This window comes from Sordaria macrospora, chromosome 4, assembly GCF_033870435.1.
Source record: "Sordaria macrospora chromosome 4, complete sequence".
In the NCBI taxonomy this organism is placed as follows: domain Eukaryota; kingdom Fungi; phylum Ascomycota; class Sordariomycetes; order Sordariales; family Sordariaceae; genus Sordaria; species Sordaria macrospora.
In genome coordinates this window covers 1837636-1864979 of record NC_089374.1, presented here as the reverse complement: position 1 = coordinate 1864979, position 27344 = coordinate 1837636, and the positions used below count along the sequence as shown (strand labels likewise).

The 27344-nt window shown below is 53.4% G+C and overlaps 10 protein-coding genes across 10 annotated transcripts; 5 read left to right on the top strand and 5 right to left on the bottom strand.

Moving 5' to 3' along the window:
- The first annotated feature begins 228 nt into the window (after positions 1–228).
- Positions 229–2682, top strand: SMAC4_01954 (uncharacterized protein). The gene is made up of 3 exons (XM_003348885.2): positions 229–515; positions 1121–1731; positions 1787–2682. Exons 2-3 carry the CDS (start codon positions 1146–1148, stop codon positions 2113–2115), a joined length of 915 nt encoding a protein of 304 aa, XP_003348933.1. The 5' UTR covers positions 229–515; positions 1121–1145; the 3' UTR covers positions 2116–2682.
- Positions 2683–3427: 745 nt separating this feature from the next.
- SMAC4_01953 (uncharacterized protein) lies at positions 3428–5320 on the top strand. The gene is made up of 2 exons (XM_003348884.2): positions 3428–3860; positions 3938–5320. Exons 1-2 carry the CDS (start codon positions 3526–3528, stop codon positions 5151–5153), a joined length of 1551 nt encoding a protein of 516 aa, XP_003348932.1. The 5' UTR covers positions 3428–3525; the 3' UTR covers positions 5154–5320.
- A 69-nt stretch (positions 5321–5389) lies between these two features.
- On the bottom strand, positions 5390–7881 carry SMAC4_01952 (uncharacterized protein). Its single transcript, XM_066089678.1, has 3 exons — positions 7546–7881; positions 6253–7459; positions 5390–6191 (listed from the first exon to the last, which is right to left on the bottom strand). The coding sequence occupies exons 1-3, from the start codon at positions 7546–7548 to the stop codon at positions 5623–5625; spliced, it is 1779 nt and encodes a 592-aa protein (XP_065946793.1). The 5' UTR covers positions 7549–7881; the 3' UTR covers positions 5390–5622.
- A 168-nt stretch (positions 7882–8049) lies between these two features.
- On the top strand, positions 8050–8693 carry SMAC4_01951 (uncharacterized protein; the record flags this gene model as incomplete). The annotated part of the gene is made up of 1 exon (XM_003348882.2): positions 8050–8693. Exon 1 carries the CDS (start codon positions 8244–8246, stop codon positions 8691–8693), a length of 450 nt encoding a protein of 149 aa, XP_003348930.1. The 5' UTR covers positions 8050–8243.
- Positions 8694–8754: 61 nt separating this feature from the next.
- On the bottom strand, positions 8755–11636 carry SMAC4_01950 (uncharacterized protein). Its single transcript, XM_024655289.2, has 4 exons — positions 11480–11636; positions 11118–11364; positions 10973–11052; positions 8755–10884 (listed from the first exon to the last, which is right to left on the bottom strand). The coding sequence occupies exons 3-4, from the start codon at positions 10986–10988 to the stop codon at positions 9035–9037; spliced, it is 1866 nt and encodes a 621-aa protein (XP_024511191.2). The 5' UTR covers positions 10989–11052; positions 11118–11364; positions 11480–11636; the 3' UTR covers positions 8755–9034.
- A 958-nt stretch (positions 11637–12594) lies between these two features.
- SMAC4_01949 (uncharacterized protein) lies at positions 12595–13941 on the top strand (the record flags this gene model as incomplete). Its single annotated transcript, XM_003348880.1, has 1 exon — positions 12595–13941. One exon carries the CDS (start codon positions 12595–12597, stop codon positions 13939–13941), a length of 1347 nt encoding a protein of 448 aa, XP_003348928.1.
- A 291-nt stretch (positions 13942–14232) lies between these two features.
- Positions 14233–20720, bottom strand: SMAC4_01948 (uncharacterized protein; the record flags this gene model as incomplete). Its single annotated transcript, XM_003348879.2, has 2 exons — positions 14233–14926; positions 15003–20720. 2 exons carry the CDS (start codon positions 20718–20720, stop codon positions 14381–14383), a joined length of 6264 nt encoding a protein of 2087 aa, XP_003348927.2. The 3' UTR covers positions 14233–14380.
- A 623-nt stretch (positions 20721–21343) lies between these two features.
- Positions 21344–22532, top strand: SMAC4_01947 (uncharacterized protein). The gene is made up of 2 exons (XM_003348878.2): positions 21344–21639; positions 21735–22532. Exons 1-2 carry the CDS (start codon positions 21405–21407, stop codon positions 22406–22408), a joined length of 909 nt encoding a protein of 302 aa, XP_003348926.1. The 5' UTR covers positions 21344–21404; the 3' UTR covers positions 22409–22532.
- Positions 22533–22788: 256 nt separating this feature from the next.
- On the bottom strand, positions 22789–23406 carry SMAC4_01946 (uncharacterized protein; the record flags this gene model as incomplete). The annotated part of the gene is made up of 2 exons (XM_003348877.2): positions 23188–23406; positions 22789–23049 (listed from the first exon to the last, which is right to left on the bottom strand). The coding sequence occupies exons 1-2, from the start codon at positions 23374–23376 to the stop codon at positions 22789–22791; spliced, it is 450 nt and encodes a 149-aa protein (XP_003348925.2). The 5' UTR covers positions 23377–23406.
- Positions 23407–23821: 415 nt separating this feature from the next.
- SMAC4_01945 (uncharacterized protein) lies at positions 23822–26369 on the bottom strand (the record flags this gene model as incomplete). The annotated part of the gene is made up of 4 exons (XM_024655288.2): positions 25446–26369; positions 24998–25383; positions 24803–24930; positions 23822–24752 (listed from the first exon to the last, which is right to left on the bottom strand). The coding sequence occupies exons 1-4, from the start codon at positions 25552–25554 to the stop codon at positions 23822–23824; spliced, it is 1554 nt and encodes a 517-aa protein (XP_024511190.2). The 5' UTR covers positions 25555–26369.
- Between the last annotated feature and the right edge of the window lie 975 nt (positions 26370–27344).

The window sequence follows — 27344 nt, the reverse complement described above, 5'->3', positions numbered from 1 at the left end:
TGCTCAGAAGATAGATGGGGGGATTCCCAAGCGCGGCCAGGCTACACTAATAAAACAGTGGGGAAGAAGGGGTGAGTTGACCGGGGAATGGACATTCGGACATTCAGCATTCACTTTCACTTGAGCATTGCGCATGGTCCGTGCACAGCAAGGTGTGCCTCTACTTTGTAGGCTTTTTATACAAGCCGGGCGGCTCGACCTCCTTCGCTGCCGCTCGGCTCAGCTCACATGACTTTCTCCAGATCAACTTCGAAAAAGAGGCTTTGTTAAGCCCAACGAACGCAAGACTCGAAACTGATTTTCCTCAAATAACCGGTACGTTTTCCATGTTAAATCGATTGATAAACATCCTTTTCTTGATGCCCAGGTTTCTTGTTTGCGTTGTTGTTGGTTGCTTGTTTCCTCGAACTTGAAGCGTTGTCGGATGGGTCCAAGTCCTTGATTGACGGCAGTCACGAGTTTTGCACATGACCTCGACCTCCTAAGCGTCCCGACTACCAAAACCTCCAGTCAAGGTATTTGCCTTCACGATTCCATGTGCCTTTCCCCATCAACGCGAATGGAGTCCTGGCTGGTGGATGCACGCTGCACAATCCGCCGTCGAGTCTCCAAAGACTCTTTCTGTTCTCGCGAACCATGCAACCGGCGTCATTTTCCTACAAAACCCGAGGCGACATGGATCGAGAGAACATCGTCTTCTCCATACAAACCATCAAGTCATTGATCAATCCTACTTGTCGCATCACGAACACGAATGCAGCTTCATATAGGGCTTCCACGACGCTTGCGGACAGATCGCGGAAACTACCACACTCAGTCCTGTTCACATCGGGACCCTTTCTGCTGCCCAGCCGGTATCAGCGGAGCGACGTGTTGATTTTGTCGCATAAAGCGCTGCCATCATCTGGAGCTGTGCCCAACAGGCCCCTCGTTACCACAAGATCTATGTCAAGCAAGTGCTTGCCAATGATTAGGCGGCTTGGAGTGCGAGACTTCTGGGTTTCCAAGTTGCTGGTGGTGGTGCTTGCCTCTGAAATTAGGGCTGAACATGAGGCATTGGCAACACGTAAAATGGGTCGTTGCATCCCTTGATGATTGTTTACTGACTATGAGGTACCAGCATCCTTTCCTCTGAGAGATACAAAATGGCTGCTCCTATGGCTATGGAGCATCCCGACCTCACAGACCTCTCCAACACCCCAGGACAGAAGCGAAAGCGCGCATCCGAGTCTGCTTCGCCCGATTCTCGCAGGAACAAGCGCGGCGTCCCACCTGCGACAATGTCGGTCCCCGAGCCAGAGGCCTTTCTTGAGAATGCTGTTAGCATCGCGCAAGCAGCCCATGATCATGTCAGCGCCGACGATTTCAATGCGCTGGCTCAGGCTGCCTCGGATCACACAGACACGGCCGACGCGAACAGCGCTACTAATACTGCCGCCGCCGCTCTCAACATGTATCCCACCCTTCATGTTCCTCCACCAACTGAGGAGACTTTTGCTCCTCCCCCGCCGGGACCAGAGATGCAACACCACGATGAGAATGCCTATCACAACCCGTCTCCCGTTCAACAGCCAGACGGACTTCCACCTATGACCCCTCAGGCATCTCTCCCACCGCCCAACGGTGTACAACCTGAGCCGCCAAAATGGGGAACGCATCTCCCGCCAACGCCCAAGCCGGCTGTTGGTAGTGAAGAGTGGCACAAGATGAGGAAGGACAACCACAAAGAAGGTAGGTATTGAGCATTCACCAACTGAGGTCAGAACTTAGTTAACCAAGGTAACAGTGGAGAGACGGCGTCGTGAGACCATCAACGAAGGCATTAATGAGCTTGCGAAGATTGTACCCGGATGCGAGAAGAATAAGGGATCCATTCTTCAGCGTGCCGTCCAGTTCATCACCCAACTCAAGGAGAATGAGACACAGAACATCGAAAAATGGACGTTGGAGAAACTTCTCACGGAGCAGGCCATCCAGGAACTAAGTCAGTCCAACGACAAACTGAAGCAGGAAGTGGATCGACTATATCGGGAGAAGGAGATGTGGAAGAGCATTGCCGAGTCAGCCGGTTTACAGCCTCCTCAACCAAAAGAAGAGCCAGAGGGCAGTAGTTAGGGACAAGGATGGATCTTTTGAAGGGAGCAGTTTCTACTTCTTACTTGGTTGGATGAACTATTATTCTTCTGAGGTATTGTTTGGCATTTATTAGATACTCGTGGGGAGTGAGTGGACCCCGTGTTCAGCCGTCACTCAAATCATTTGTTTTCAACATCATCCTTTGAGGAACATCGTGATAACGGTGCAACTGTGTTTTGTCTTGTAAATTTTTTGGGAGTTTTCTTTGGTGGCTGCGTGAAGCTGTAAAGCAAGGTTTACGAAATACTCTTGGATACTCTTGGATCAACAAACTGATGATGGCATCTGAATATGAGTGGAGTTATAAAACAATGTGTGAAGGAAGCTTTCTGGGTCCGGATGGAGTTTGTGAGCAGACACACGGCAGGTCCCCAGATTCCAGCGGGGTTCAGCGGAACTCGGCGGGGTCAAAGCCAATCACCTGATAGGCTGGAGATGACGCAGTTAACTGATAGCTAGGATGCTGTGATATGGCGCCCGATAACAATTACATACTCTTAGTCTCTTCTACGACTATTCACGAGGTGATAACAAGAGAGAGCCGATCGCAGTGCTAACGGAAAAGGATACTCAGAAAGGGTTATCTGAAGTCCACGGCACAAAGACAAAGCCCGGGGTGTGCGGCGCAACGGAATCAGAGGACGGAGCTGGTTCCATACTTGTTCATTGCCGTGGTCGGAAGGCTTGTCCTCTTCCTTCGCAATGGTGATGATCTCGGGATATTTTGCCCCTATTAAGCGATAGCTTGACAGTCGGGTACGTGACGTCCGTTCCATGTACGTAAACACTTCGTGTCCTGCCCGTGTTGGCAAGGCTGCTGTAAGTGGAAAGTCTAGAACAGGACACCCAAGATTCCAATCAGCTAATCATCTCCAATTAATGTACGTACAGACATCCAACGTTTCCCCAATGCTGAACTGTCTTGACGTCCTATATCGGCTTCCCCGCTTCTCATTCCTCATGCGGTGGCATGGGGCTACTTATACAAAATACCAATATAAGCCGGCGATAGCCACTTTACTTCCATCTTACTTCGCTTCTGTTTACTACATCGTACCGTCCTTTCCTTCTCTAGCTCCATTGAAAGTTGAGTGGCGTCCAGTTCAACTTCCTCTTCTCCGCATTACCTGCAGGTATCAGCTGAGGTTGCTCACATCCGCTTCTCCGAATCTCATCTACTTCTTACTTCGTGTTGTACTTCTGTAAGTCCCAATCGCTCTTTCTGTTTGTTGTTGAAAATTGGTTGTGTATCCCGAAGGGAGTTCATTGACTTACACAATACCTCTAAAAGAGGTGTACACAGGTTGGACAACTGATTGAGTTGGAGATTGGTTATAAGAAACCATCTCAGACGAACACGCCAGCATCATCACGAGTGCGACACACAATATGGCCTCCAGACTTCTTAGGAGCAGCTACACCGGCGGCCTGCGTGCCGTATCTACTGCTGCATCGACGACGATTCGCCCTGCTGTAGTTTCCGCAATTCGCCAGTTCCCTGCCCGTTGCCAGTCCTCTGCCTCTTCCAACAAGATGGGATTTCCATTCTGCCGGGAACCCGAAGGTCCCGTAGTCAGGACCGAGATCCCGGGCCCCAAATCCAAGGAGGCCATCAAAGAGCTTCATGAGGTCTTTGATACTCGGAGCTTGAACATGCTCACTGATTACAACAAGAGCATAGGCAACTACATTGCCGATCCTGATGGCAATTATCTGCTCGATGTGTAAGTACCTAGCGACCATGAGTTTCCACAGACTTAAAAATACAGAAAAAGCTAACCACCCAAATCTCTTCCAACAGCTACGCTCAAATCGCCTCCATCCCCATCGGCTACAACAACCCGGTCCTGCACAGTGCCGCCCAGAGCTCCGCCATGGTCAACGCCATCATCAACCGTCCGGCCCTCGGCAACTTCCCTCCCACAGACTGGGCCTCCACTCTCAAGACGGGCATCCTCAAAGTCTCCCCCAAGGGGCTCGACCAAGTCTTCACGGCCATGGCCGGCTCCGACGCCAACGAAACCGCCTACAAGGCCGCCTTCATGTGGCGCCGCCAAAAGGAGCGCGGCGGCGCTCACGTCGAATTCACCGCCGAGGAGATGGAGTCCGCCATGGTCAACCAAACCCCCGCCGGCTCCAAGCCTCTTTCCATCTTGTCCTTCAAGACAGGTTTCCACGGCCGCTTGTTCGGCTCCCTATCCACCACCCGCTCCAAGCCCATCCACAAGCTTGACATCCCCGCCTTCGACTGGCCGCAGGCCACCTTCCCAGCGCTCAAGTATCCCCTCGAGCAACACGCCGAGGAAAACGCTGCGGCCGAGCAGGCGGCGCTAGACGAAGTCGAGCGTCTCATAACCACGTACCACGTGCCCCCGGCAGCGGTGGTCGTCGAGCCGATCCAGTCTGAGGGCGGCGACAACCACGCTTCTCCGGCCTTCTTCCGCGGCCTACGCGCCATCACCAAGAAGCACGACGTGCTGCTGATCGTGGACGAAGTGCAGACAGGCGTGGGCGCAACAGGCAAGTTCTGGGCGCACGACCACTGGAACCTGCAGGATCCTCCCGACATGGTGACCTTCTCCAAGAAAGCGCAAACGGCCGGTTACTACTTTGGCAACCCCGAGCTGCGGCCCAATAAGCCGTACAGACAGTTCAACACGTGGATGGGCGACCCGGCACGGGCGTTGCTGTTCAAGGCCATCATCGAGGAGATTGAGCGCCTGGGACTGGTGGAGCACACGGCGAAAGTGGGCGATTACCTGTATGGCAAGCTGGAGGCTTTGGGCGAAAAATACCCCGGCCAGTTTGCCAATCTGAGAGGTAAAGGCCAGGGAACGTTCATCGCGTTTGATAACCCGCGCCGGGACGAGTTTCTGGCCAGGGCCAAGAAGTTTGGGGTTAATATTGGCGGGAGCGGGCAGAGCGCGGTTAGGCTGCGCCCGATGCTGATTTTCGAGGAGAGGCATGCGGATATTTTGGTGGATGCTTTGGAGAAGATTGCCAATTCTTTTAAGTAAAGGGGTGGGACGGGACATGATGATGGTTATGAGTGATGGATGTAGTTCATGATACTTGCTGGTTTTGTCTCTTACTTGGCTGAAAGGCTCATGCGATGCCGCCAGAAAACAGAATGGCAGGAGCGGGAGTTGGGAATGAAATCGAATTTGATGAAATGTGTGTGCATACATGGTGGTGATAGAGAATGACTCTTTATCGAGAAACCGCGAGTATTCAATATGACAATACGTATCCAAACGACAACGCTAGCATTAATCCATGAACACTATTCCTACGATACAAACGTCAACCAGCCAATATGTACCATGCAACTCCGTTCTCGCTCATGCCAATGTTCAATCTTTATGCAACACTTCGTATCGTTCATCCTTCCACCTATATCTCATATCAAGATATATGCATCATATCCATGTACAGTACAAAGGAAACTTCCGAGAAACGCACTCTTCACAAATCCAGCCCAAAATCTCACAACAAATGACCATAAAGCCCCGACTCAAACCCGCCACTCGCAAGTCCGTCAGCCTCAAAAGCAGTCGATGCCTTCTCAATCTTCTCAAACTGCTGCTGCGAGGGAGCCTTGCTGCCCAACTTCTTGACCAGCTCCTTGGTTATATCCTCCACCTCGTTATCCAAATCGAGCCATCCCCTCAGGAACTTACCCACATCCGTGTTCTCCACGTTACCCCTGATCTTCTCGGTGCCGCGGCCGCCAGAGCTGTAGATGTTCACGTCCACGGCGCTGTGGCCGTGGGTGCTCCAGCCGACGCGGGCGCGGACGCTGACCAGGCGGGCGAAGAGCTGGACGGCCAGCAACGGGTTGCTGGCGATCGAGTTCAGCTCCACCTCGGAGGCGTCGTGGATGTTGAGGTGCTTGACGACCAGCTCGTCGTTGATCCAGCGGAGAAGCGAGTCTTCCTTGTCGCCGGTCTCGGCAATATGCTTGATGAGGAGGGCGGTGAGGTACTCGGATGACGCGTTGGCGCGAGCAAGGATGGTGGGGTGCCAGTTGTAGACGGGGAGTTCGCTGGGTGCCTCTGTTTGGGGTGTTAATTACTGTCAATGATCGAGACAAGAGGGGGGATGGGAAAAACGTACGCCAAGCAGTGGACAGACCACCAGTCTCATGATCGCTCGTGGCAACCAAGATGGTCTCAGTGTCCGACTTCTCGATGAAGTCAAGAACAGACTTGAAGGTCTTGTCGTACTCAAGTACCTCACGGACCTGAGCAGCAGGGTCATTGATGTGACCGGCATGGTCAATTCTGCTGCCCTCAATCATGAGGAAGAAACCCTTGTCGCTGTCCTTGGTAGCCTCCTCAAGCGCCGCAAGCGCCGTCGCAGCCATCTCGCTCAGACTGGGGTACACATCCGCCATGTTGCGGCGGTCGATCTCGAAGGGAACGTCCGTAGTCGCAAACAGACCCAACTGAGGCAAAGAAACGTTCTTGCCCAGTCCAAGGGAATCGAAACCGGCGCGGTTATCAACATAGTTCCATCCGTACTTCTCCTGAGCGAGCTTGGTAACGTCGATATCATCCTGTCTGCAGCTGCCCGGGGTGCCCTTAGGCAAGAAGTGGCATCTGCCGCCGCCCAACATGAGATCAACAACGCGACCAAGAGGACCATGGCCAACCTCGTGCAGCGCAATCTCATCGCCCTGCATGCGATGGAAGACGTGAGCAGCGAAGCAAGCAGGAGTGGCGTCCGTGATATCGGTAGTCACCACCAAGCCAGTGTGGTATCCAGCGCGCTTGGCAGCCTCGAGAACGGTACCGCAGGGCTTGTGATCGGGGAGCATCGAAATAGCGCCATTGTAGCTCTTGAGGCCGCACGAGAAGGCCGTAGCGCCGGCAGCGGAGTCGGTCACCAAGCTGTTGCTCGAGCGCGTGCGGGAGGTACCCCAGAAGTGACGGTCGAGGGTGAGGGTATCGTCGATAGGCAAGTCCTGGGTGAGCTGGCGGAACGAGCGCGTAAGAGAGAGCGAGGCGGGCCCCATGCCATCGGACACCATGAAGACCAAGTTGCGCTTGCCACCGGAAGGCGATGAACCGGACTTCTTGCCGTCGGCTACCGAGGAGTCAGAGACCGCTGCCGGCGAAGTCGATAAGTGTTGGGTGGAGTTACTGTGCTGGATCACCACGGCCAGAACGATCACGACGGCGGTAGCCACAAGAGCCCAGGTGAAGAGCGCAAGTTCGCGCCATCGTGACCTGGGAGCGGCATTCTCGTTGTCGCGCTCGTCCCGGCGACCGGGAGACTGGTCGTCGGAGGCCAACAACGGCCTGCGTTCCGGAGACGGCGCCTGTTGCGAAGGGTACCCACACCCCCGGTTAACATTCCAAAATCTCTCTTTGTAGGACTACGGGAAGCGGAGAGCTTTCAACTTACCATTGTGGTGTATTAGAGATATGGTGGTTGCGATCAGCAGCCCAGCAGAAGAAAACCACAGTCAATCTTTTGGCTGGGACTTCTTCCTATACCGAGCTTTCAGTTGCGGTAGTAGGAACAAAAAACAAGGGAGGAAAGGGAAGAAAGAAAAGAGATGCGGGAAAGATGGGACGGAAAAGAAAGATGGGACTGAAACCGACTTCGAACGAGCGGCTGGCGCGTGCCTGTCTGTGCCCTCCGTCCTCCGTCTCCGTCACGGTGGTCGTGTGACGTGGTGCACCTGGACCTTATAAGGTAAAGCGTTGTCTGCGGTGACTGTTTGAGCACCTCTTTGGCTACCTAAGGTATCCAGGTAGAGACCGTAGCAGGACGTTCCTCCTAGCATCTAACTGGACGTTATCAACGCAGCACAGCGGTCAAGACGCAGTGCGGACTGCGGGCAGCACCGATAGGGCTGCATCGGGTGCGGCAGGAGCTGGAGCCCACGATTCGTCCGCCTGACCACTAAAAGCAACCCTGTCAGTCCCCTGTCGTGCTTCCCCAATCCGTCACCTCAATCCATGTCTAGTGGAAGCCAAGCCGCTCGACTCCGGCTTTCATTCACACAGAGAACACTGTACTGTCACAACCCCAACACCAACCGAACTTGACGATATCAACACACCCCACCTCATTCCAACCTTCCAAACATACCAAAAATGTCCTCAATCATCCGGAAATCCCTCCTCACCTCCGCACAGTCCTTCTGCTCTGCCTTCGCCTCCCAAACCCCTCCGCCGGAAATCCTCACCAAACATTTCACCTCCAAAACCGATGACATCATAGTCCTCGAGCACGGCTTACCTCGCTTGGCACCCTTTCTCGGTCGCGAATATCGGGGTAAAGACGGATTTCTGGAATACTTCAAGACGATTGGGGAGCAACTGAGTTACAAAGACATGACATTCTCTAATTACATTGTGGACGCCGAGGTGCGCAAGGTTTCGGTTAGGGGACAGGCGGTGTTCACGAACACGAAGACGGGACAGAGCTGGGACGAGATGTTTACGTATGTGTTGGAGTTTGACGAGGAGGCGAGGGTGAAGAAGTATGAGGTTTGGGCTGACTCGGGGGCTGCGTATTTGGCTAGTCGGGGAGAGTTGTCGTGATGAGGTTCGAGATTTGAGACTGTGTTTCAAAGCTTAAACATGACGGTTGTTCTGGACTGTCTGGAGGAAACATGACCTTTTTCTGGGTTCTACCCCACAGCCAACAATGAAAAACAATGATTACAACCTAGTATTTTCAGGTATCAATAATCAAACAGCATTAACCATCCAGACGCCCATGTCATCCATCTATCTTTTCGCACAAGACCCAATCCCACTACCACGACCAAGGAACTGCTTACAACTAATCCAACCGCTCGTATCAAAAGATAGACAAAGCTTGAAGAAACTCAAAGAGATTTACAGTGAAGTAAACCAGAAGAGAAGGGGCCGAATGAATTTCAAAGCTCCTCTATCGCCTCGCTCTTCAAACCAGAGTACCGGACATAGAGCCGGTCCTTGAAATGAGCATGCTTGATGCCCTTGGGCCTGCTCTTAGCAAAATGCTCAATAGCCGCCTCCGGGGTATAGCCGCATCGCTCAACAAGGTAACAGACGAGGAAAAATCCCGTTCTGTTGAAGCCGTAATGGCAATGGACTCCAACATAGTACTCCTCTCCCCAGTTCTCTCTCTTCGCCCGTTCCTTTTGTTCGGCGCGGATCTTGTCAACAACCTCAATGAAGCCCTTGATCTCCGCATCCGTAGGCGGGACCTTGGACACCGTTGGGAACTTGTGGTAATGTATTCCTCCCTTCTCGAGGCCCTGAGGGTTGTAAACCGGGTTGTCGTGCGAAATGTCGATGACGTCCTTGATGACCCCACCCCACTTCTTGACAAATTCTGAAGGACTGTGATCTTCGTCCACTTCGCGCAATGTCTTGATGGCCCGGAAGATACCTCCAATGGGTTCAGAAACAGGCTCCACAGCCTGCCACTTCCGAAGATTCTTGACATCCCACTTGCCATCTTGAGAGAGGTACTGCAGTTGCCAACCCAGGGCAAGACGACCAGTGATATGCACGACCATAAAATCCGAGATCAGCCCGGCCAGAATACGGACTGTTGATGGTGTATATAGTAAGGCGTGCGTGGCTGGCTTGCCCATGATAATTGAACGCACAACCTTCTCGGGGTGGAGAGACAAAGACGGTAGACTCGCTGCCTGCTCAGTAGGCGTCACCGGATCGTCCGCTCCTTCCTCTGGCTCAGCGACCCGTGTCTTGTGTGCTGGCTCTTGATCCGCACACCCTCGAGTATCTTCGTGCCCTTGTCCCAAACTTGTCATGGCATCAATCTTGGATCCCGCTGCGACGATGTCTACCGGCGCTGCTGAATCAGCAAGAACTGAAGTGCCGGGTGAAATTGTGTCTGATATTGTCTTGACGTCTTCTAGAAAGTCGCAGACTTTAGCAACCTCCCTGGGAGGAGTCACTTTATCATTTTCTCCTCCCACCAAGAAAACTGGCACGTTCAGCTTTTCCCAGGTTTCCTTCGAGGGCATGCCACCTTGAGCAACCCCGTTGACATAAGTAGGTAGACAACCCCAAGCCATGCGCCGCCAGACTGAGGTGTTACTTTGGTTGTTGTACAAGTCTTGGAGTCGCTTTGCTTCGGAGTCGGCATCGGCGCCAACGAACCTGTTAACGCTCGTACTCCCGCTTCCGCCTCTCCTGTCCCACGCTCTCCAAAAGTTGAAAATGAATTCGGGGATCCAAAGCAGAGCCCTAAAGATTGTGATCTGCTTCTGGGATGGAAGGCCTGAGCTGGGGCAGATTGCAATCAACCCAACGACGTGCTTGTTCAGTGAAGTCTGGGGTGGCAGTCTCGGGCTCGCCAGGAGTGCGGCAAGAGAGGCACCCATACTGTGACCAATCAATACCACACCCTGGCCATCCTCTTTCTCACGGTAGTCCTCGATAATAGTCTCCAGGAGCTCTACCAGAGCATCGGTGGTATATGCTTCCCATGACCGGACTGAGAACTCGGATCTCCCGCATCCTGGAAGATCAATAGCCAAGCAGGACGCGACCGACGTCAAGCTGGTGAGCAACGGGTGAAACTGAGCTACCGAGCCGCCAAGTCCATGGATGAAAACGAGAAGTGGTATCGGCGCTGGTGACTTTGGAAGACGGTCGGCTTGTTGGTGTCGGCGATAGAAGACACGCAGGCCGGGATAAGTGAACTTTGAGGTGGTATAAGTTTTGATCTCACTACTTCTTTCCAGAAGTGGTGGATCCGTAGCCACGGGATCTAAAAGGAGGCGTTGTCAGTGAGCACCTTCAGGTTCTGAGGAGCCATATTGGCCAGGATTGACTCGGATGGGGATAGGTGTACAAACCATACGGGGAAGCCATCTGCAGCCAGCATTAACGCCTGGAACAGCTGCCAGGCCAGCGAATTATAACAAGACACTATGGACTACAGCGTCAGTTAGCATGAGACATGGGCAAGAATTGGTAAAGAAAGACAGTGTAAAGGCGTACATGAGCCAAAATATTTGATTAGCACCGGTGGATGGTGATGCGTAAAATGGTACCGAGAAAAATGGTTGGAGTAGAGTGAAGATAAGAGGGACAAGGGGACGGGTCCGTGTAGTTTATGAAGCGGCAGGGCGAGTATGATGTGTGCGAGCAGAGAAGATGAACAAGAAGCAGCGTCCCAGGGCTGTCACCCGTGCCGTGTGTTTGGGCGCAAAGATTGCAGTTGGGTTTTCGTTTGTGAGTTCCACGACTTGAAGCGAACCGTGAGTCAATCAGCCTGCCGCGCGGGACCAGGAACCTCGGTCATGGAAGGAAGGTCCTTTCGACATGGTTGCAATTCTCCCATGTTGGTGGAACGTACTTACCTCTTTTATATGCCTTGTGCCGCAGTTAAGATATCTCGTGGTGCGCTTTCCCATTACACAAGGTGGACGCGCAAAATATTAATTTGAGATGTGATTGAGTTTGAGGGTTCTATCAAAGGCAGCAGAAGTTGCCCTGGAGAAATATTGCATTGAGACGGTGAAACCCATCTTTTTCACACGCGTTCTGCAACCATAGCATGAATGCCCTGTAAGGTACCTCTAGGGCCTTCTTTCTTGCGTTATAGTGGAGGCAGGTACTGTCTTGTGTGTCAACATCAGCGGAGTCAACGATCGTCATTCCCGCAAAATGTAGATGAAAGTCGGTTTCTGATTGGCCACATGATGTTACCTTTTCGCCTTGAAATGCCGACAGCTACGAGTTCATCTGAAATCATCGGGAGGTACTTGGGTACCAGATATCTGTCTCTTTTGAGCAATTGAGATGGAAGAATGTGATTGAAAAAGACAGTGGAAGCTGCTTCAATGTCAGGAATGTCTTATCAGAGCCTCATCATTCAAGAAGTTGACTGTCAAGTGCGTTCGAGACACCAGTTCAGTAATATTCCAACGCACGTCACTTCCCCCTTCAGGAACGTCTGACGTGCGTGCTCCACCGAGACCGCTTGCCCTGCAGCACTGAGCGGCCCTGCTCTTTGTATCTCTTGGTATTGAACTTCAACTGCGCTGACAGCACACCAACCGCCGCAACTAGCCGTTTCATCGCTTCCATTGCCCCTGGGCGGGAATGGAATGGACTCACCAAGAAGCCGATCCTGTGATGCGCTAGCGACCCGCGACAATGGATCCCGAGCTCCGTTGACGGCGGCCTAGTCCTGCAGATGACATTGAGGTGATTTCCAACCGGCTGTTCCCGACCCACCGACATACCCGCCTAGCTGTTGTCATCGCTCCCTTTCCTCCTTTTATCCTTTGCTCCCGGATGAAAAGTGTCATCCACAGACATCCAACAACACTTCTGCTACAGTACAGCCCAACACTCACATTCCCTCCCAACGCCTATCTCGAACCCTGCGATTCCCTCGAAGCTCCCCTCCAAGTCCGCTCCCGAGATTGTGACAGCTCGGGCAGCAACAAAGCTCCCCATCTTCGAAACAATGGCCACCTCAGGCCGTTTGACCTTCCTGTACCCTCAGCTCTTCCGCACAGGAGCACTCTGGTCCGAGCCAGCTGCCGCTCGTGCCGCCCGCAAGCCCCGTCGTCTCGTCGCTCCTCTCCCTTCTCAGCAATCATGCTGCGCGCATACCGCTTCAGCTCCTTTCTCGAACTCTGCCTCTCGGAGGCAAGCCGCCTTTGTCAAATATGGAAAGGCCGTAGAACCACAGCCATTACATGAAGAGACCCCGACAACGTCTTCCGAACCAACAAAACCAATCGCCGATTCAAAGCCCAATGCTGCCCCGGCCGAGAAGCAACCGCAGCAGCAGCAGCAGCCAGACAAAAGCGAGCCAACAACACCAAAAGAAGGTGTTCCCGATGCGCCAAAGGCAGTCCCAACCTCAGGGTCTCCCGAACAGCCACCTACGGCAGCCGCTACCAAAACGGGTTCAGATCCAAAAGCAGACAAGAAGAGCGCCACGCCCTTGGAAACCATTCTCTACATGGAACCGCCTCCCTCCGACCACACCACGCGCCTCCTGACCGACCCCGAAAACGGTAACGGCCGACCACCGCACCTCCAACCGCCTCCCTACGTACACCACTTCGACAGCTACTCGCTCGTTAAACAGCTCTCGAGCGGCGGGTATACGCTCCCGCAAGCGATCACGGCCATGAAGGCTGTCCGCGGGCTGCTGGCTTCGAACCTAGACGTGGCGCAGGCGGGCTTGGTGAGCAAGAGCGACGTGGAGAATGAGACTTACCTCTTCCGCGCGGCCTGCTCGGAGCTGAGCACCGAGGTGAAGAACAACCGGCGGGTGGCGGACGAGCAGCTGCGGCAGCAGCGCACGCACCTGCTCCACGAGGTGGACATACTCACGCAGAGGCTCAACCAGGAGCTGTTGACGCTGAACGACAACGTGCGGGGGATGTTCAACGACCGGAAGATGGCGGTGAGGGAGGAGCAGAAGGCTGTTGACAGTCGGGTAGGTTTCTCTTCCCCCGCCTCTTTCCAGAAGGACAAGGAACCCCCAAAACGTAGACGACTGACAGACATGCGCCGACAGATCCAACAAATAAACTATAAAATCTCGGTCATGCTCAACAGCGACGCCCGTTCCGACATCGAAGCCCTGCGCTGGGTTCTCATTCGCCGCTCCGTGCTGGGAATCCTGTTCATGGCGGTCGCTACCCTCGGTACCCTGCGCTACGCCACTTATGTGAACCACGAGCGACAGAAGGAGGCCGACAGGAAGAAGCGCGAGGCTGAGGAGGCCAGGAGACATGATGGCACGAGGGACGGTGCGCCGGCACCGATGGCGGCGGAAATTCTTATGGCGAATTAGAAGTAGTCGCTTTTGGGACTTGGAAACATGGAATGCAATGGTACAGGCATATGGAGGAAGCGAAAGGGGTGGATTTTGCATGTTCAAGAACGCATCATGGTGGTTCAGCTGTTCTGTTGTTAAGCCGAAGGGACATGGGCAGGGGGGGTTAGGGTTAAACCAGGAGATACCCAAATAAACAATTGACAGAAAAGGGGCCTCAACTCAAGCCAACCCCTGTTTCTCATCTCAACTCAAAACCGAATTCCAAACCACGCCCCTTTTTTTTTTTTTTCGCTCCAGACAATTGTCTTAACTGAGTGTCTCATATAAATGTGTTACAACGTCCTATATCATATCTATATATGCCTTCCCTCTACACCTAAATCCACGACCCAACAAAAGCCCCAATCCCCTCTCCCAACCCCACAAACTCTTCTTCACCACCCCTTCAACCACTTCAACCACCAAAGTTCATCTTCAAAGCAATAGTAGGCGCATGCTCCTCCTCTTCCTCCTCTATCTTCCGCCTCCCCGCGACAGCACCACCACCAGCACCGCCCATCCCGCCCGCCCGTCCACTCCTGATAACCTCCTCCATAAACGCTCTCTGGCCTTCACTCATCGCGCCCACCACCGCCCTAAAGGAGGTCTGATCGGCGCTCGCCAACTCCAGCAATCTCGCGCTCGTCTCGCGGTATGCATCATCCTTCGCGGGTTCCGTCGCCGCACGAGAGAGGAGAGTGGGAACAACGAGGGCCATGGCGATTGATGCCCCCTGGCCTCCGTCCTGCTGGGATGAGCTCCGGGCAACCACAACAGTGAATTGCACGAGGGTTTGGGCGATCAGCGCGCGGGCGTGTTCCGGGTCTTCGGGCGAGGTGTTGGTTACGAAGGCGATGAGGCGCGGGAGTAAGTGGCGGGAGAGGGAGTGGTCGGCTGAGGTGGATGAGCCGGAGGTGTTGAGAAGGAGGGAGCGGATGCAGTTGGCGGCTATTTTTGCGGTCTGTAGCACACACTTACGTTAGTTATCAAATGGCTCTGAGGTAAGGGGGAAAGGAAGGGGGAATGAAAAGGCTTACCATTCGGTCAGTTAGACAGTCTACCAACTCATCTAGGAACTTGGCTACAAGCGGCTCGCTAGCTGACAGGTGGTTTTTGCCGCCGGTGAAGAGGATGGTGATGGCCAGGAGACAGTTCTTGACGCAGGTCAGTGATGTTGGGACCTCACGCTTCTGGGCATTGAGGTAGATGGACAGGAAGCGGCGCAGACATCCCAGCAGCTGGACGTCCGTGGGTGAGTTGCCCTCGTCCTCGTCTCCGCCGTCTCTTCTAGAGCCGGTCATGCCGTTGATGAAACGCTTGAGCGTTGACAGATTTTGGGGGACAATGACCTCCTGGCATGATGGGGTAGCAAGGATGGTCGCGAAGATGTGCAAGATGCAGGCGTGTAGATCCGTCTTGATGATGGCTGGGAACACCTCCGCGGAATCAACGAGTGCGTTAAGCGATGTCTTGACGAGGAGGATCGCTTCCTCCGTCATTTGATGGCGGACGGGCTGCTGAGCTTCGCTGAGGTTGGGCAACAGTCCGGAGAGAACCAAGACAATGATCCTGGTAAGCTCAAAGAGTTGCTCAATGTCATCAGACAGCTCGCTGTTCTCAGGGTCGTCGGCCTGCTTTCTGGCTGCCGGATGCGCCACACACAGGGCACGCGCAATTTCGACGATGACACCCTGCACATCAAGGCCTTCAGTGAGGACGAGACGGTCCAGGAGATCCATGGTCTCAGAAAAGATAGCATCGCGATAGATGGCATGGCCAGATACACTTGGGTGAAGGATCTTCTTGAGGGCATGGAGAATCTCCAGTGTCTGTTCTCGGGTAGCGAGGGACTCGCTTTGACCTGGTTTCGTGGCGAGAGCTTCAAACGCGATACCGAACAAGACAAAGAAGAAGGCAACAGGCTCATCGCGGTAGTTGATATCTGCCCCCTTTGAGCTGTTGTTGGTGCTGGGTCCTGATAGCTCCTTGCCATCGAGAGCATCGAAGACAAACTCGCTATCTTGTTCAATAAGGCTGGCAATGGCATCTACCAACTTCAACCAAGACTCTTGGTAGAACTTGAGCAACGTCTCGCGGTTCAGCGCTGCGTAGACAGTGTCCAAACTTCCAGAAAGCGATGGAGGGCCAAGTGTCATGGAAATATCCGGCTCGAACCGTAGCCGAGCAAATTCGCGCAGAGACTCGAGCCATAGGGGAGTCAAGGTACCAATATGGGGCTTGAGGACATCCAGTAGGTACTTCTGCTCAGAGCTGGCAACCTGTAGCTCGGCCCAGGCGGCGAAGACGGACATCTTGACCATAACCTGTGCGTTTGAGCTGAGTCCCTTCAAGTCACCAATACCGGCATTATCCTCATCCTTTGCAAAATTCTCCAACGAGCTCACCAGCGTCTTCAGAATGCGGCCCATCCTGTCCACGTCAGTGACAATGCCCGTTGCAATGAAGCTTGCACAAACGTCGACGGCTTCAGAGGCCAGTTCGGGTGACGAGTCCGCAGCGAAAGCGGGTGTAAGGGCGGAGCTAATTTGCGCTTGGTATTGCTCAAGCAACATGGCCTCCTCGAAGTCTGGATCGGGAATCTTTCCAAACATCTTCAGGACAGCGCCAATAATCTTCAAGCCCCAGATTCTCTGGTCCAGGACTCCCGATGTGGACGCCGAGAACGCCATGCGGACAACATCAGCAATCTTGTTCTGAAGGGCCGCCTGCGCAGCAGATTCGCCATGAGTCGCGACGTCCTTTTGAACGAGAACAAAGATATCGTTCAGGCAGTCCATGGCGAAAGTAGTGACCTGCCACTTCAGGGGCTCCACATCTGAACCGCTAGGAGTGTCTTTGTCGTCCTTGGCACCTCCTCCAGCAGCGGCGAAGCCAGCTACCTCTTCGTCCTGCAAGTCAATGCCTCCACCAGACCTTCCGGTGTTCGTGATCGCCTGAGCCAAAGCCTTCGGCCTAGTCATCTTCAAGATATGTTGGAAGCGCGCAAGCCAAGCGGCAGTGTCCGAAAGACAGGTCTGGCGGAGCCAGTTCCTGATCAGGTTGCGCATGCCATCATGGTTAGGAGAGGCGTCAAGCACCAACCACAGGTGATCCTCGAAACCTTGCTCAGCAGCCTTGATGACGTCGTAGGAGTTCCTCTTCATAAGGTTGTAGAGACTGTCCACGGCCACATCCCGGAGGGCGGCATGATCGGACTTGATGTACCGCTGAAGGTTCCTGACGTAGTCGATGAAGTCCATGTACCCCGGAGCATACAACGTCAGATGTTCCATGCAGGCGAGACTTGCCCCTTGGATCTCCAAATCCTCCTCTTGCTGAAAGTATCCAACCAGGGTTAGAATCAGCTCCCTGGACTTAGTAGAGTCCTGTAGATCCGGGCCAAGAACGTTGATGAGCGCATCAACGCAGCGAGCAATCGCGGCAGATGAGGAAAGGTCAACCTCTAAGTTCATGGTGATGGGAGAAGCTAATTCAGGGTTGTGTGTATCCGAGACGTAGAGCTTAGCCAGCATTCCGAGTGTGCTAGAAACGAAACTGGAGAAACCAAGTCCAGCAGCATCCGATACGCGCGCTATAGCCTCCAGAGCCCAGTAATGAACAGTCGGGTGTGGATCGTTACACAGAGACATGAGGATGTTGAGAATCGTCTTCAAATGATACCCAGCTGCCATACTGCCAATCTTGGTCTGGATGCATCCAAGAGCCATGGCGCAGCCCGCTCTTGCGCTAGGTTCTCTGTTGACAACAATAGTATCAACGAGGAACTTGATCTCTTGGTTGGTGAATGCATTGCCACAAGCGCTGCAGAGTCTCGCAATTGCCTCGTACGCAATGCTACGGACGTACTGATCAGGGTCAAGCACAAAACTTCTCAACAGCTCCTGCAGAAGTCTCTCAACGGCCATGTTTGTGATGTCGCCAGGTGAAGACCTAGTCTCCTTGCAAGCCACCCGAAGAGTAGACAGAAGGGCCGTAGCCACGTTGACGTTGACAGCAGCCCCACGTCCAGTTTCCCGCCGAAGAGAGCCAGCACCCATGAAAGTCGTAATCTGCTCCAGGGCACTCTCCTGCACCTTGGACGGGGTCAAGGGGAAGACAAAGGCAAACAATTGGATAGCCATGTTGACCACCTCGGTGGCAGCAGGGTCGGGAAGCCCCGGGTTATCCGAGTTGCCGATATACAGAAGACAAGCGTCGTTCTCCAGAGTGCCGCAAACCGGAGATAGAAGCAGCCTTTCGATGCACTCTTCCGGTTCATACTCTTGCTCGTTGCTATCCAAGCCGTTGGTCTGCTGTCCTGGGAGGCTTCTTGTTGCGAAGCCCCTAACAAGACTGGTCACACCAAAGCCTGAGTTGTCGCCCACCTCCCAGATCGAGTCGAAGGTACCTGCTGCGTTCGCGATCGACGTGCTGAGAGAGCTTGGTGTGTAGTTATCGGGGTCGGCAAAGAGAGAAATGGCAAGAGTCAGAAGGTTAGACTGTAGGAGAGCTTCAGTGGCGCCAGCAGGGCTAACGTTCACAAGCTTGGTATAGCACTGAAGAACTCTGCGTCGCACCATGACCTCCAAATCCTGGAGTTGCAGGGCTGGTGTCAACCTCTCGGCGATATCATCCGATGTCTTCTTTGCTGGTAGTGTCTTGAGAAACGCAGTAGTGCTTTGCAACATCGTAGCGATTCTCTTGCACACATCCACAGTCAGAAGACGGCTATTGTACTGAAGGAACGCTAGGATAGACCCAAGCGCACATTCCCTGACATGTGTGAGAAACGAGGCATTGAGCAGGTTCCTATGGACCGCCATGCTATCCTTTGCCAGAACTTTAGGCAGCGCATTCTTCCAGAGAAGAAGGAGCTGCGAGAGGTGAATTTTGACAAAGTTGGGCCCAAGGGACATCAGTCCTCCTATCAAGGTCCAGGCGACTTGGATCTGGGTGCTTGCAACTCGTAGTTCCGAAGTTCCGCTTGACTTGAGCAAGTTTGTAGCCATGGTCAGAACACGACTGTTGATCTCAACTGAACCATAAAGAGGCCGTTGAGGGCTTGCGCTGAGCCCGGCAGCGAGGCCGTGAGCAAAACCGATGCATCTGCGAGGGGAATTCCTTCCCGTCCCAAGAAGACTGAGTTCTCTGCTCAAGCTGTTCATGCAAACTGACAGACAGGGAAGAAGCTGTTGCGGACAGGCCAGCACAAACATCTTCATACAGGCCGCAGCGTATACCTGGACAGTGTAGCTAGGGTGCTGGAGTACTTGAAGCAGACCATCGCGACATCCCTCTGAGAAATCTGTTGCCGCTGTTCCTAAGCTAGAGATCAATGACGACAGAGCACTCAGTGAGACAACCAATGTGTGTTTGGATGGTTCTGGCCTCTCCTTGAGAGCCTGAGGGTAGTTCTTGAGAATATCGTTGACGATAGCTTTAGCAGCCGTAATTTGGCCCGATTCGCCCAGGATCCTTTTCCCTATTATGTCCTGGATTATGGTATCAACCATGCGCCGCGAGATGAGCAAGCGGTACCGGTTGTTGAGGATGTTGTTATGGCCCAGAAAGTCGGCAGTGAGGATCTCGAGAATGCGGAGATAGTTGACTTCTACAGTCTTCTCCCCAAGTTTCTGGAGAACGTTTCCGATACAAATAGCGATGGCAGCTCTAGCCTTGTTTGTAGCAGACATACGAACGTATTGGGTAGACAGATGCTTAAGTATGTCGGCCAGCGACAAAGCCAAGTCTGGTGTCCTCTGGGTTGGAGCAGGGCTTTCGGGTCGTGAGGGCATCTCATCCTCATCTTGAAGCCCTCCGATTGTCGACTGCCTCTTAATCGCCTTGGACTTGGATCTTTTGATTAGGGGCAGGGGTGCCTCCCCAATGGCTGACTCGGAGTAACCCCCGACAAGCGCTTGGGCAAAGCAATCCGCTGCTGCCGATCGCGCATTTGATGATGGGTTGTCGAACGTCTTGAACAAAGTCGACTTGAGCTTGTCAAAGTCGGTCGAGTTCTTGAAATAGGGGGTGTACTGCACAAGCGACCGAAGGCATCGGCAAGCCGCCACAACGACCAGCGACCCTTTGTCTGCAGAGGCGTGGTTCCTCCCCTGCTTCCATATATCTCTTGCGACACTCTCGTCCATGCTTCCCTGTATCATCATGACAATCTTCCCCAAGGCGGTCAAGACAGCTGCGCGAAGCCCCGCGTGGCTCGAAGCTGCCTTCAACAGCTTCAAGAGCGCCGAACATACCAGCTGGTGCAAGCCAATGGCGCTGTCACCGGCCGAACCGTATATGTCTCCCAAGCAAGTCACGGCCGCATGTTTCATCCGAATCTCGCTCTCCGCCTTCAGTTTCCCGTTCGAGATGATACCGACCAGCTCGTTGACGGTTTCGAACAGAAGCTTCCTATCGCCCTTGTCGAACACGTGAGCAAGACACCGGCCCAGCGCGTTTCGTATGACCCTCGTTGGCGATGGGGAGGTAAGGTTCAGGACCTTGAAGGCCTCCTTTTTTATGTAGAACTGCTGCGCGGTGCAGTCGTCTGGTTCGAGCGCCAGGACATGCCTGCTAAGTGCCGAGACGGACGTCAGGAGGTATAGTTCCTGCTGCTCGGCGGGGAGGGCTTGGAGCTTGGCGAGATCGAGCTCGGGATTGGTCGTGACGTGGGATGTCAATGTGTTCGTGATGCCGTTGCGCTCGCCATGGGCGGCGTCGTTGGGCTCCCCAGGAGCTGGTGTTGATGACATTATTAGGTGCCGGTCGAGGGCTCTGTCGGTGCGGATTCGACGGCGGAATTAGGTGTATATAGCTGTACTGTAGTCTGGTCTAAATAATTCGTATGGTCGTTGGAATGGTCGAAGCTAGCATCATCGGGCAATCCGGTCTAGAATAGGAGTGTCTCTGAAAGTTGTTGAAGCCAAGTGGAAGGTGTCAGTCGCAAGTGGTGGGAGTTGACCTGGCCTTGAGTTCTCCGGTTGACATGGTCGAGGTCTGTAACATCCAATGCAGCTCACAGGAGGTTGCAGAAGTCTACGGGCGCATGTGCATGGGCGTCCAGGGAAGCAAGCGTGCTATACCTAACAGCCCGTGGGCCAATGAGGGGTCTCCGAGGGGCAACAACCCGACAAGGGGTTCGGGAGACGCCCCTGCCACGGTGGTGAACCGCCGCGCTGCGCCCATGGTCGTTTTCCTTTCCGCCCCGCGCCCGAACCCCCGGCCGCCATTCGGCACAACTTCTTAACAATTCTCGGAAGTTTGGCTGAGAGCTTCCGTCCATTGTCGCGGGAAGAGCCGCAGCCTCCTGCGTTTGTACGCCTTTCTTTTATAGGTGGTCGATTCTTCAACGCGCTTCGTTATTTTCTCTAGTGGCTATATTTCTGACCGTGATCTGCTCATTCTCCAGACTGATAATTCGCTCGCAAACCGCAACCATGGCCTCTCTCACGCGGAGTATCGTCATCGGCCCACTCTCCCGGTCTTCTCTTCCCAAATCCACGAGCTCCTCCTCGATATGCGCGCAATGTCGGCGCACCTTCATCGCCAGTCCCGCCCTGCAGTCCGGACACAACAAGTGGTCCAAGATTAAGCATGACAAGGCCGCCGCTGACGCCAAAAAGACTGCAATCCGGACATCATTCACCAAGAACATCACCTTGTACTCGAAGCGTGCGTTCATTCACATCCACATCCACCGATCATCCCGATGCCCCCGGCCGGCTGAAAGTCAAAGCCCGAGCTTACGCAGTTACGCGAGTTGTTAGTCTATGGACCCAACCTGAGTGATAACCCGCAGCTTGCCTCCGTTGTCGCGGCGGCCAAGAAGGCCGGCACACCCAAGGCGTTGATCGAGGGAGCCATTGCCCGAGGCCAGGGCAAGTCGTCTGAAGGCGCCACGCTGGAGCCCGTGATATACGAGGCGATTGTGCCGCCCAACATTGCACTGGTGGTTGACGCTGCGACGGAGAACACGAAGCGCGTTATAGAAGACTTGAACCAGTACGTCAAGAAGGCAAACGGCACCAAGAGCCCGTCCAAGTTCCTCTTCGAACGGAGGGGCCGCGTGATCTTTGAGAAGGGCGAAAGCGGGCTGGATGTAGATGATATCATGGAGGAGGCGATCGAGGCTGGCGCTGAGGACCTGGAGAACGACGCAGAGGGCAACATTATTGTCTGGTCGGACCCCTCGTCAACGCAGCAGATCTGCAAGGCTGTTGGGTCCAAGTTCAACCTCAAGATCGCCGAGTCCGACATCGTGTGGCATGCTATTGAAGATACCAGGGTGCCGCTGGACTCGTCTGAGGAGTTGACCAAGTTTACGGACCTCCTCACAAGCATCAAGGACTACCCTGATGTCCAGGCGATCTGGTCGAATGTTTCTAGGGGAAACATGAGTGATGATGAGTGGGCCAGGGTGGCTGAGCTCATTAACGAGTAGTCCTGGCCCGAAAGGAAGCAAAAAAAGGCACAAAACAGACGATTGTAAACATTGATATACCCCCCTATTTCCAAAGATGATGTCTAGGCCCGATGCAAAGCAGAGAGGTTCCTCCGTCGTGACCAGGATACCTAAAAATGACATGTTTTCCCATAAACGCCTTGTAACCCAGGTCAATACTCATCCATCTCTAACCATATCAACTTCCCATCTCTTCCTTTTGCTACCCCAGTAATCATACAATCCCCCTCAGCCAAAGTTGTCCAGAACCCAGCCTCAAAGCAGCGTTTGTGCCCCCTCTTCAGCCGAGCGCCAACGGCGCGTCTCGTCTTGCCACAAACTTTCTTCTGAACAACCGACAAATCCCGTAGGTAACCGCCCTACTCGTTGCTGCTGCTGCTGCTGTTGTTGTTGTTGTTGTTGTTCTGCTGCTGCTGTCCCTCGCTCGCCAGCCTCTTCTCCCTGAGGTAGAGTCTCCTCGCCCTCAACCTCTCGAGCTCCTCGTGGATCTCTTCGCGGTCAAAGGGCACCTTGTTGGCGTTCTCGGGCTTGGGCCAAAAGTCGGGCACGGTGAAGCGCTGGTCGAGGTTGGTGCCGAAGTAGAACATGATCCCGATGGGGAACATGACATACATGCCGAACTGGTTTTTACAAGCAAGTCATGGTCAGCCAACTGTAGCTCACGCGCCTAAGGTGTGACGGGAAACGGAACTGGGGAAGGAGGGACGAAGGAGGGGCAGCTTGGAGCTGGGACGGGATGTGGATGGGGCGCTGCTCACCTTGAAAACCTCGAGGTTGAGACCACCCATCTTGATTAGATCGGCTGTGACTAATGTGATTTCTACGGGTAGTGGTAGTGGGTTGTGGATGGGGCGGCGCAAGTAGCTACAGAACGTGGTGGTGTCGGGTGGGTGGTGTTGACTCGACGGGACGGATGAGTGGATGCGGACTTTCAATGTTCGGGTCATTGACGGAGCTCCGTCCAGTGCGCTCGAGTTCCAAATTTACAGTGGGCCGACGCCCGTAGAACACTCCCCGCCCTTGTCCGGCCGTGCTTCCGCTCTTGGCTCCCCACAGCAACCGATCCCGGCTGCCCGGTGACGAAATGCTGCCCCTGACTCTTGGCACATGTTTATTTACTTTCACACCGTCGATGGATATTCCATTGCGCAAAGCTACCGTAGAATTCCGGGGGATAGCTTTTCAACAACCCTGGGAATCTCTTTAAACCCTGCATTAGGTGCCTTAGGGCTTGGGTTCAAGAAGAGATTCCCAGGGTTGTTGAAAAGCTATCCCCCGGAATTCTACGGTAGCTTCACGTTCCGTGAAGAATTCAGGTATCATTAAGTCCAGCACTATGGTAAAAATAGCTGTTGAAATCAAAGACCGCTCGGCCATCCCGCTATGCAAGTCCTACTTAGGACAACTTTTGGTAACCCTCCATATCCCAAGACCTCTCCTCCCAATCACTCTAGCCAGGGTATTCCAAACGCCGTCATCCCCAAAGTCCATATCATCCAGGTTCAAATGCTGCCGATACTGCCATACCTTCCGAAACCGTAGCCCATCCAGGCCCTTGTTTGGTAGGTAAGGGTCCAGCCACGCAGCCGATAGAGGCGCCACCAGATATGTTCCGTTCTTCTCTTTCAAATATTCGTTGTTTCTCCTATCCGCCGGGGTATCACACGTGGCGATCTTCTCCAACTCTTCAAGCATCGTCTCTCCTTTCATTCCCATGAGATCCCGCGTGATGAGTACCTCATTCTTCCCATTCAGAAGCCATGTCGGTGGCATATACGTCTTCCACCAAATCGCTTGGGTCGCATCAGGCTGCTTGCTCAGAAATACTTGCGCTGGCACGATACCACCTTGGTGATAGGTTCCAAAAAGTGTGCCCAAGACGAGGTTGAACACAATCCAGGACCCCAGCCAAATGCGCAAGGCCGACTTTTGTTTCGGAAGTCGAATGGAAGATAAAAAGAGGGGGACCGTTGGGAGGAGGAATCTTGCTTCTTGGTGCTTTGATAAGGAGAGAACGGCAAGGCCCGAGATGGCCGAGTATAGTCGTATGGAGCATATCGGTCGGGTGAATAGAAGCACGGCGGCCGGTCCGATCAGCTGAGGAAGGTTGGCGAGCAAGTGCTGGTACCACGGGTGCAATCCATGTTGAGCCAAGTTTACCGGGTCAATATTGTAAAGAAAATTATTGAGTGGCGTCAACACGGGGTTCCTTATAAGGTACGACCAGGTTATCGAGTGCGGTGTGTAGAAGGCCGTGTCGAGGGCGATGGCAAATAGTGTTGTCGAGATACCTGCAAAGACTATTGTCATAAAGGACAACGGACTGTGGGCTGTCAGCATACGTGCTAGAAAACGGTTATCAGGCAGACCAACTTTTTCCAGTAATATTTCAGCAGCTGTAAGCCAGGGATCAACACAAACGCGGGGAATGTGATGCGATTGAACACTCCAAAGACTGCGACGAAGCCCAATACCGCCGAGGCAAGGAACGAACTGCGATGCTGTGCCGGACTCTGTCAGCAACCCTGATACCCGGACACATCAAAATCATCCGTTTGGAGTACTCACCGGATTCTCAACTATGCGCTGAATCAGCACCAGACACCATGCTACCACCAATGTTTCCACCGCGTTCGAAAAGGTATGTGTCTGGAACGTCCAGGTAACGTAGGAGGAGGCGACAATAAGGACGGCAACGCGCCTGTGTCGCGGCGATGGTATAAGTTCGTGGATGGCCCAATCCTCCAGGACGAAGCTTATGGCGAACATGAGAACGCGCAGAGTCCAGAACACTGCGATAGGCGGAATCTCGCCATCATTTCCATTTCCTATCCATAGCCACCGAAGAAGAAGCATCGGTAGCCCGTATACAGGCCATAGCGGGAAAACGCTGCGTATCGGGTACTCGTTCGTGAATTCCCATGTGTGCCGAACGGGATAGTGAAAGATCTGTCCTGAAGCGCGAAGAGTGTCAGCTTTGAGCCATGCGATCGGCGGGGTCCAGGTACAAACATACCGGCTATAACTTCTGGGCCCTGAAAGTTCTCATCTGGATGAAGATAGCTTGGTGATAAGGCAAACCAGAGCCTTGCTAACAGCAAAAGAAGGTATGTCCTCCGCCACATGTCAAGTTCGTTGTGTTCCTGCAAGCGCAGTCATTCGCTACCGATGTGAGCATCCGTTGTTGAAGCGCATGCAGCCGTTCGTGGCACAGGTCAGAGGAAAGCTATGTGTAGGAGGGCATCACCAGAGGGAAAATTTAAGGAGTGAAGTCGCCGTGATTATAATAAGGGCATGATGGCGTGTCGCGGAAAGGCTGCGCTCAAGTAATAACCCGAAAGCGACGAGGAGGACCTTTGGGTGGTAATCCGAAAAGAAGGGATGGGCCTGTAACCTCCGTGAGAAGAGAATGTCCATGGACCGGGAGTGGACGGTGGCATCGTGCCAGAGCTCAGGTAGGAGCGAACCCTGTCCGCGAACAGCTCTGGACAGGGGGGTAATGGTCAGCGCCAGGCACGCTAAAAATCCAGCCGTCCGTTTGAATCATGCAAACCCTGTACCACGCTGTAGCCAATCCAGCCTCATTGCCGTCATCGCAATGGTACAGAGCATCACGCCTTCTTCATCAGGCGTCCAGATGTTGCCCAGATAAGAAGCGACGATGTCTCACAAGGCACTCTGGGAAGCATTCACGAGTACCGGGACAATCAGGGATTCAACTTTTCCATGGAAGGCAGGGTCATATGGTGAAGGTAATGATGAGCGACTTTTACGGCAAGCCCCTGCAGGTACTATTGTTCGAATCTTGAGAAGCTTCGGACTTGTTGGCTGCGATCGGAAAGGAAGGCTTCTGGAATTCTTGAATCTCAAATTAGGTGGGGTGAAGACATTTCCAGATTCCCCACGCAGTTGCCCGTCCGCACTCGGGCCACGCGGCAGGCTCGTTGGCGCGAGTCTAATTTCCTCCCGTACGGGTGCAGCGACTTGTCGATCTACGCGAGCCGGACCACGACGAGTTACATACCATTTATACGTGTATACCAACATCCTAGGTAGCGCCGAAGGACACGATCTTGAAAACGGAAACTATATCTACATGATCTGACTATACACGATACCATACTGCGATGCGTGTAGATATAGTAAGCCAAGAACTATCAGTCTGTCACTATAAAGATGAAAGGGTCAACACAGTCCATGGATATCTTGGAGCCTTCAAGCGGAACGGTCTTGAAGACCCATATGTACCTCAAGGCTTTGAAGTTGACCCTCGGTGTTTCTTTCCTTCCGAGCTGTCATGACGTGCTCAGAAGAACAATGATACCGCAGCTTTCGACGAATTCAATGTGCATTCCGGCATTTGATAACACGTGGTCAGGTACTCATGATACTGAAATTGACACACCATACACAATATCCCTAATAGTACGTCGAGAAGCCTTTCTACAGTATTGATACGCCAAGACCCGACTATCATATCCGTAGTGTATATATCAAAAGCGTCATGTTTCTGATTGATACCAACTTCAACATACTGGTTGGAAATCACAATATCTCCGGCACGGGAAACTATGTTTATATGTAGCTTATAGACAACTTCGTATGATATCCTGTTTGATGCAACGTTTTTTGTCTGTATTGCAAGCAAGAGACATGTTGGTTCCAACGTCCTCAGCTTCATGCCTTACAGCAACTGCTTGATGATTACGATGTCTGGTTCACGACATCCCATTCCGGGCATTAATACCTAGTACCGATTAGCTATTGACAAATGTTCGTTTCCATGGATGGTGGCAACTGCCCCTGGGGTGGTGCCCAACGATCAGGTCGTCTCCGGTCGTTCTAACCTGAAGCTCTTCAGCGTTGGAACAATTCCCGTCCCTCCAGGCACCGACTGCCCAACCCCACAAAATCA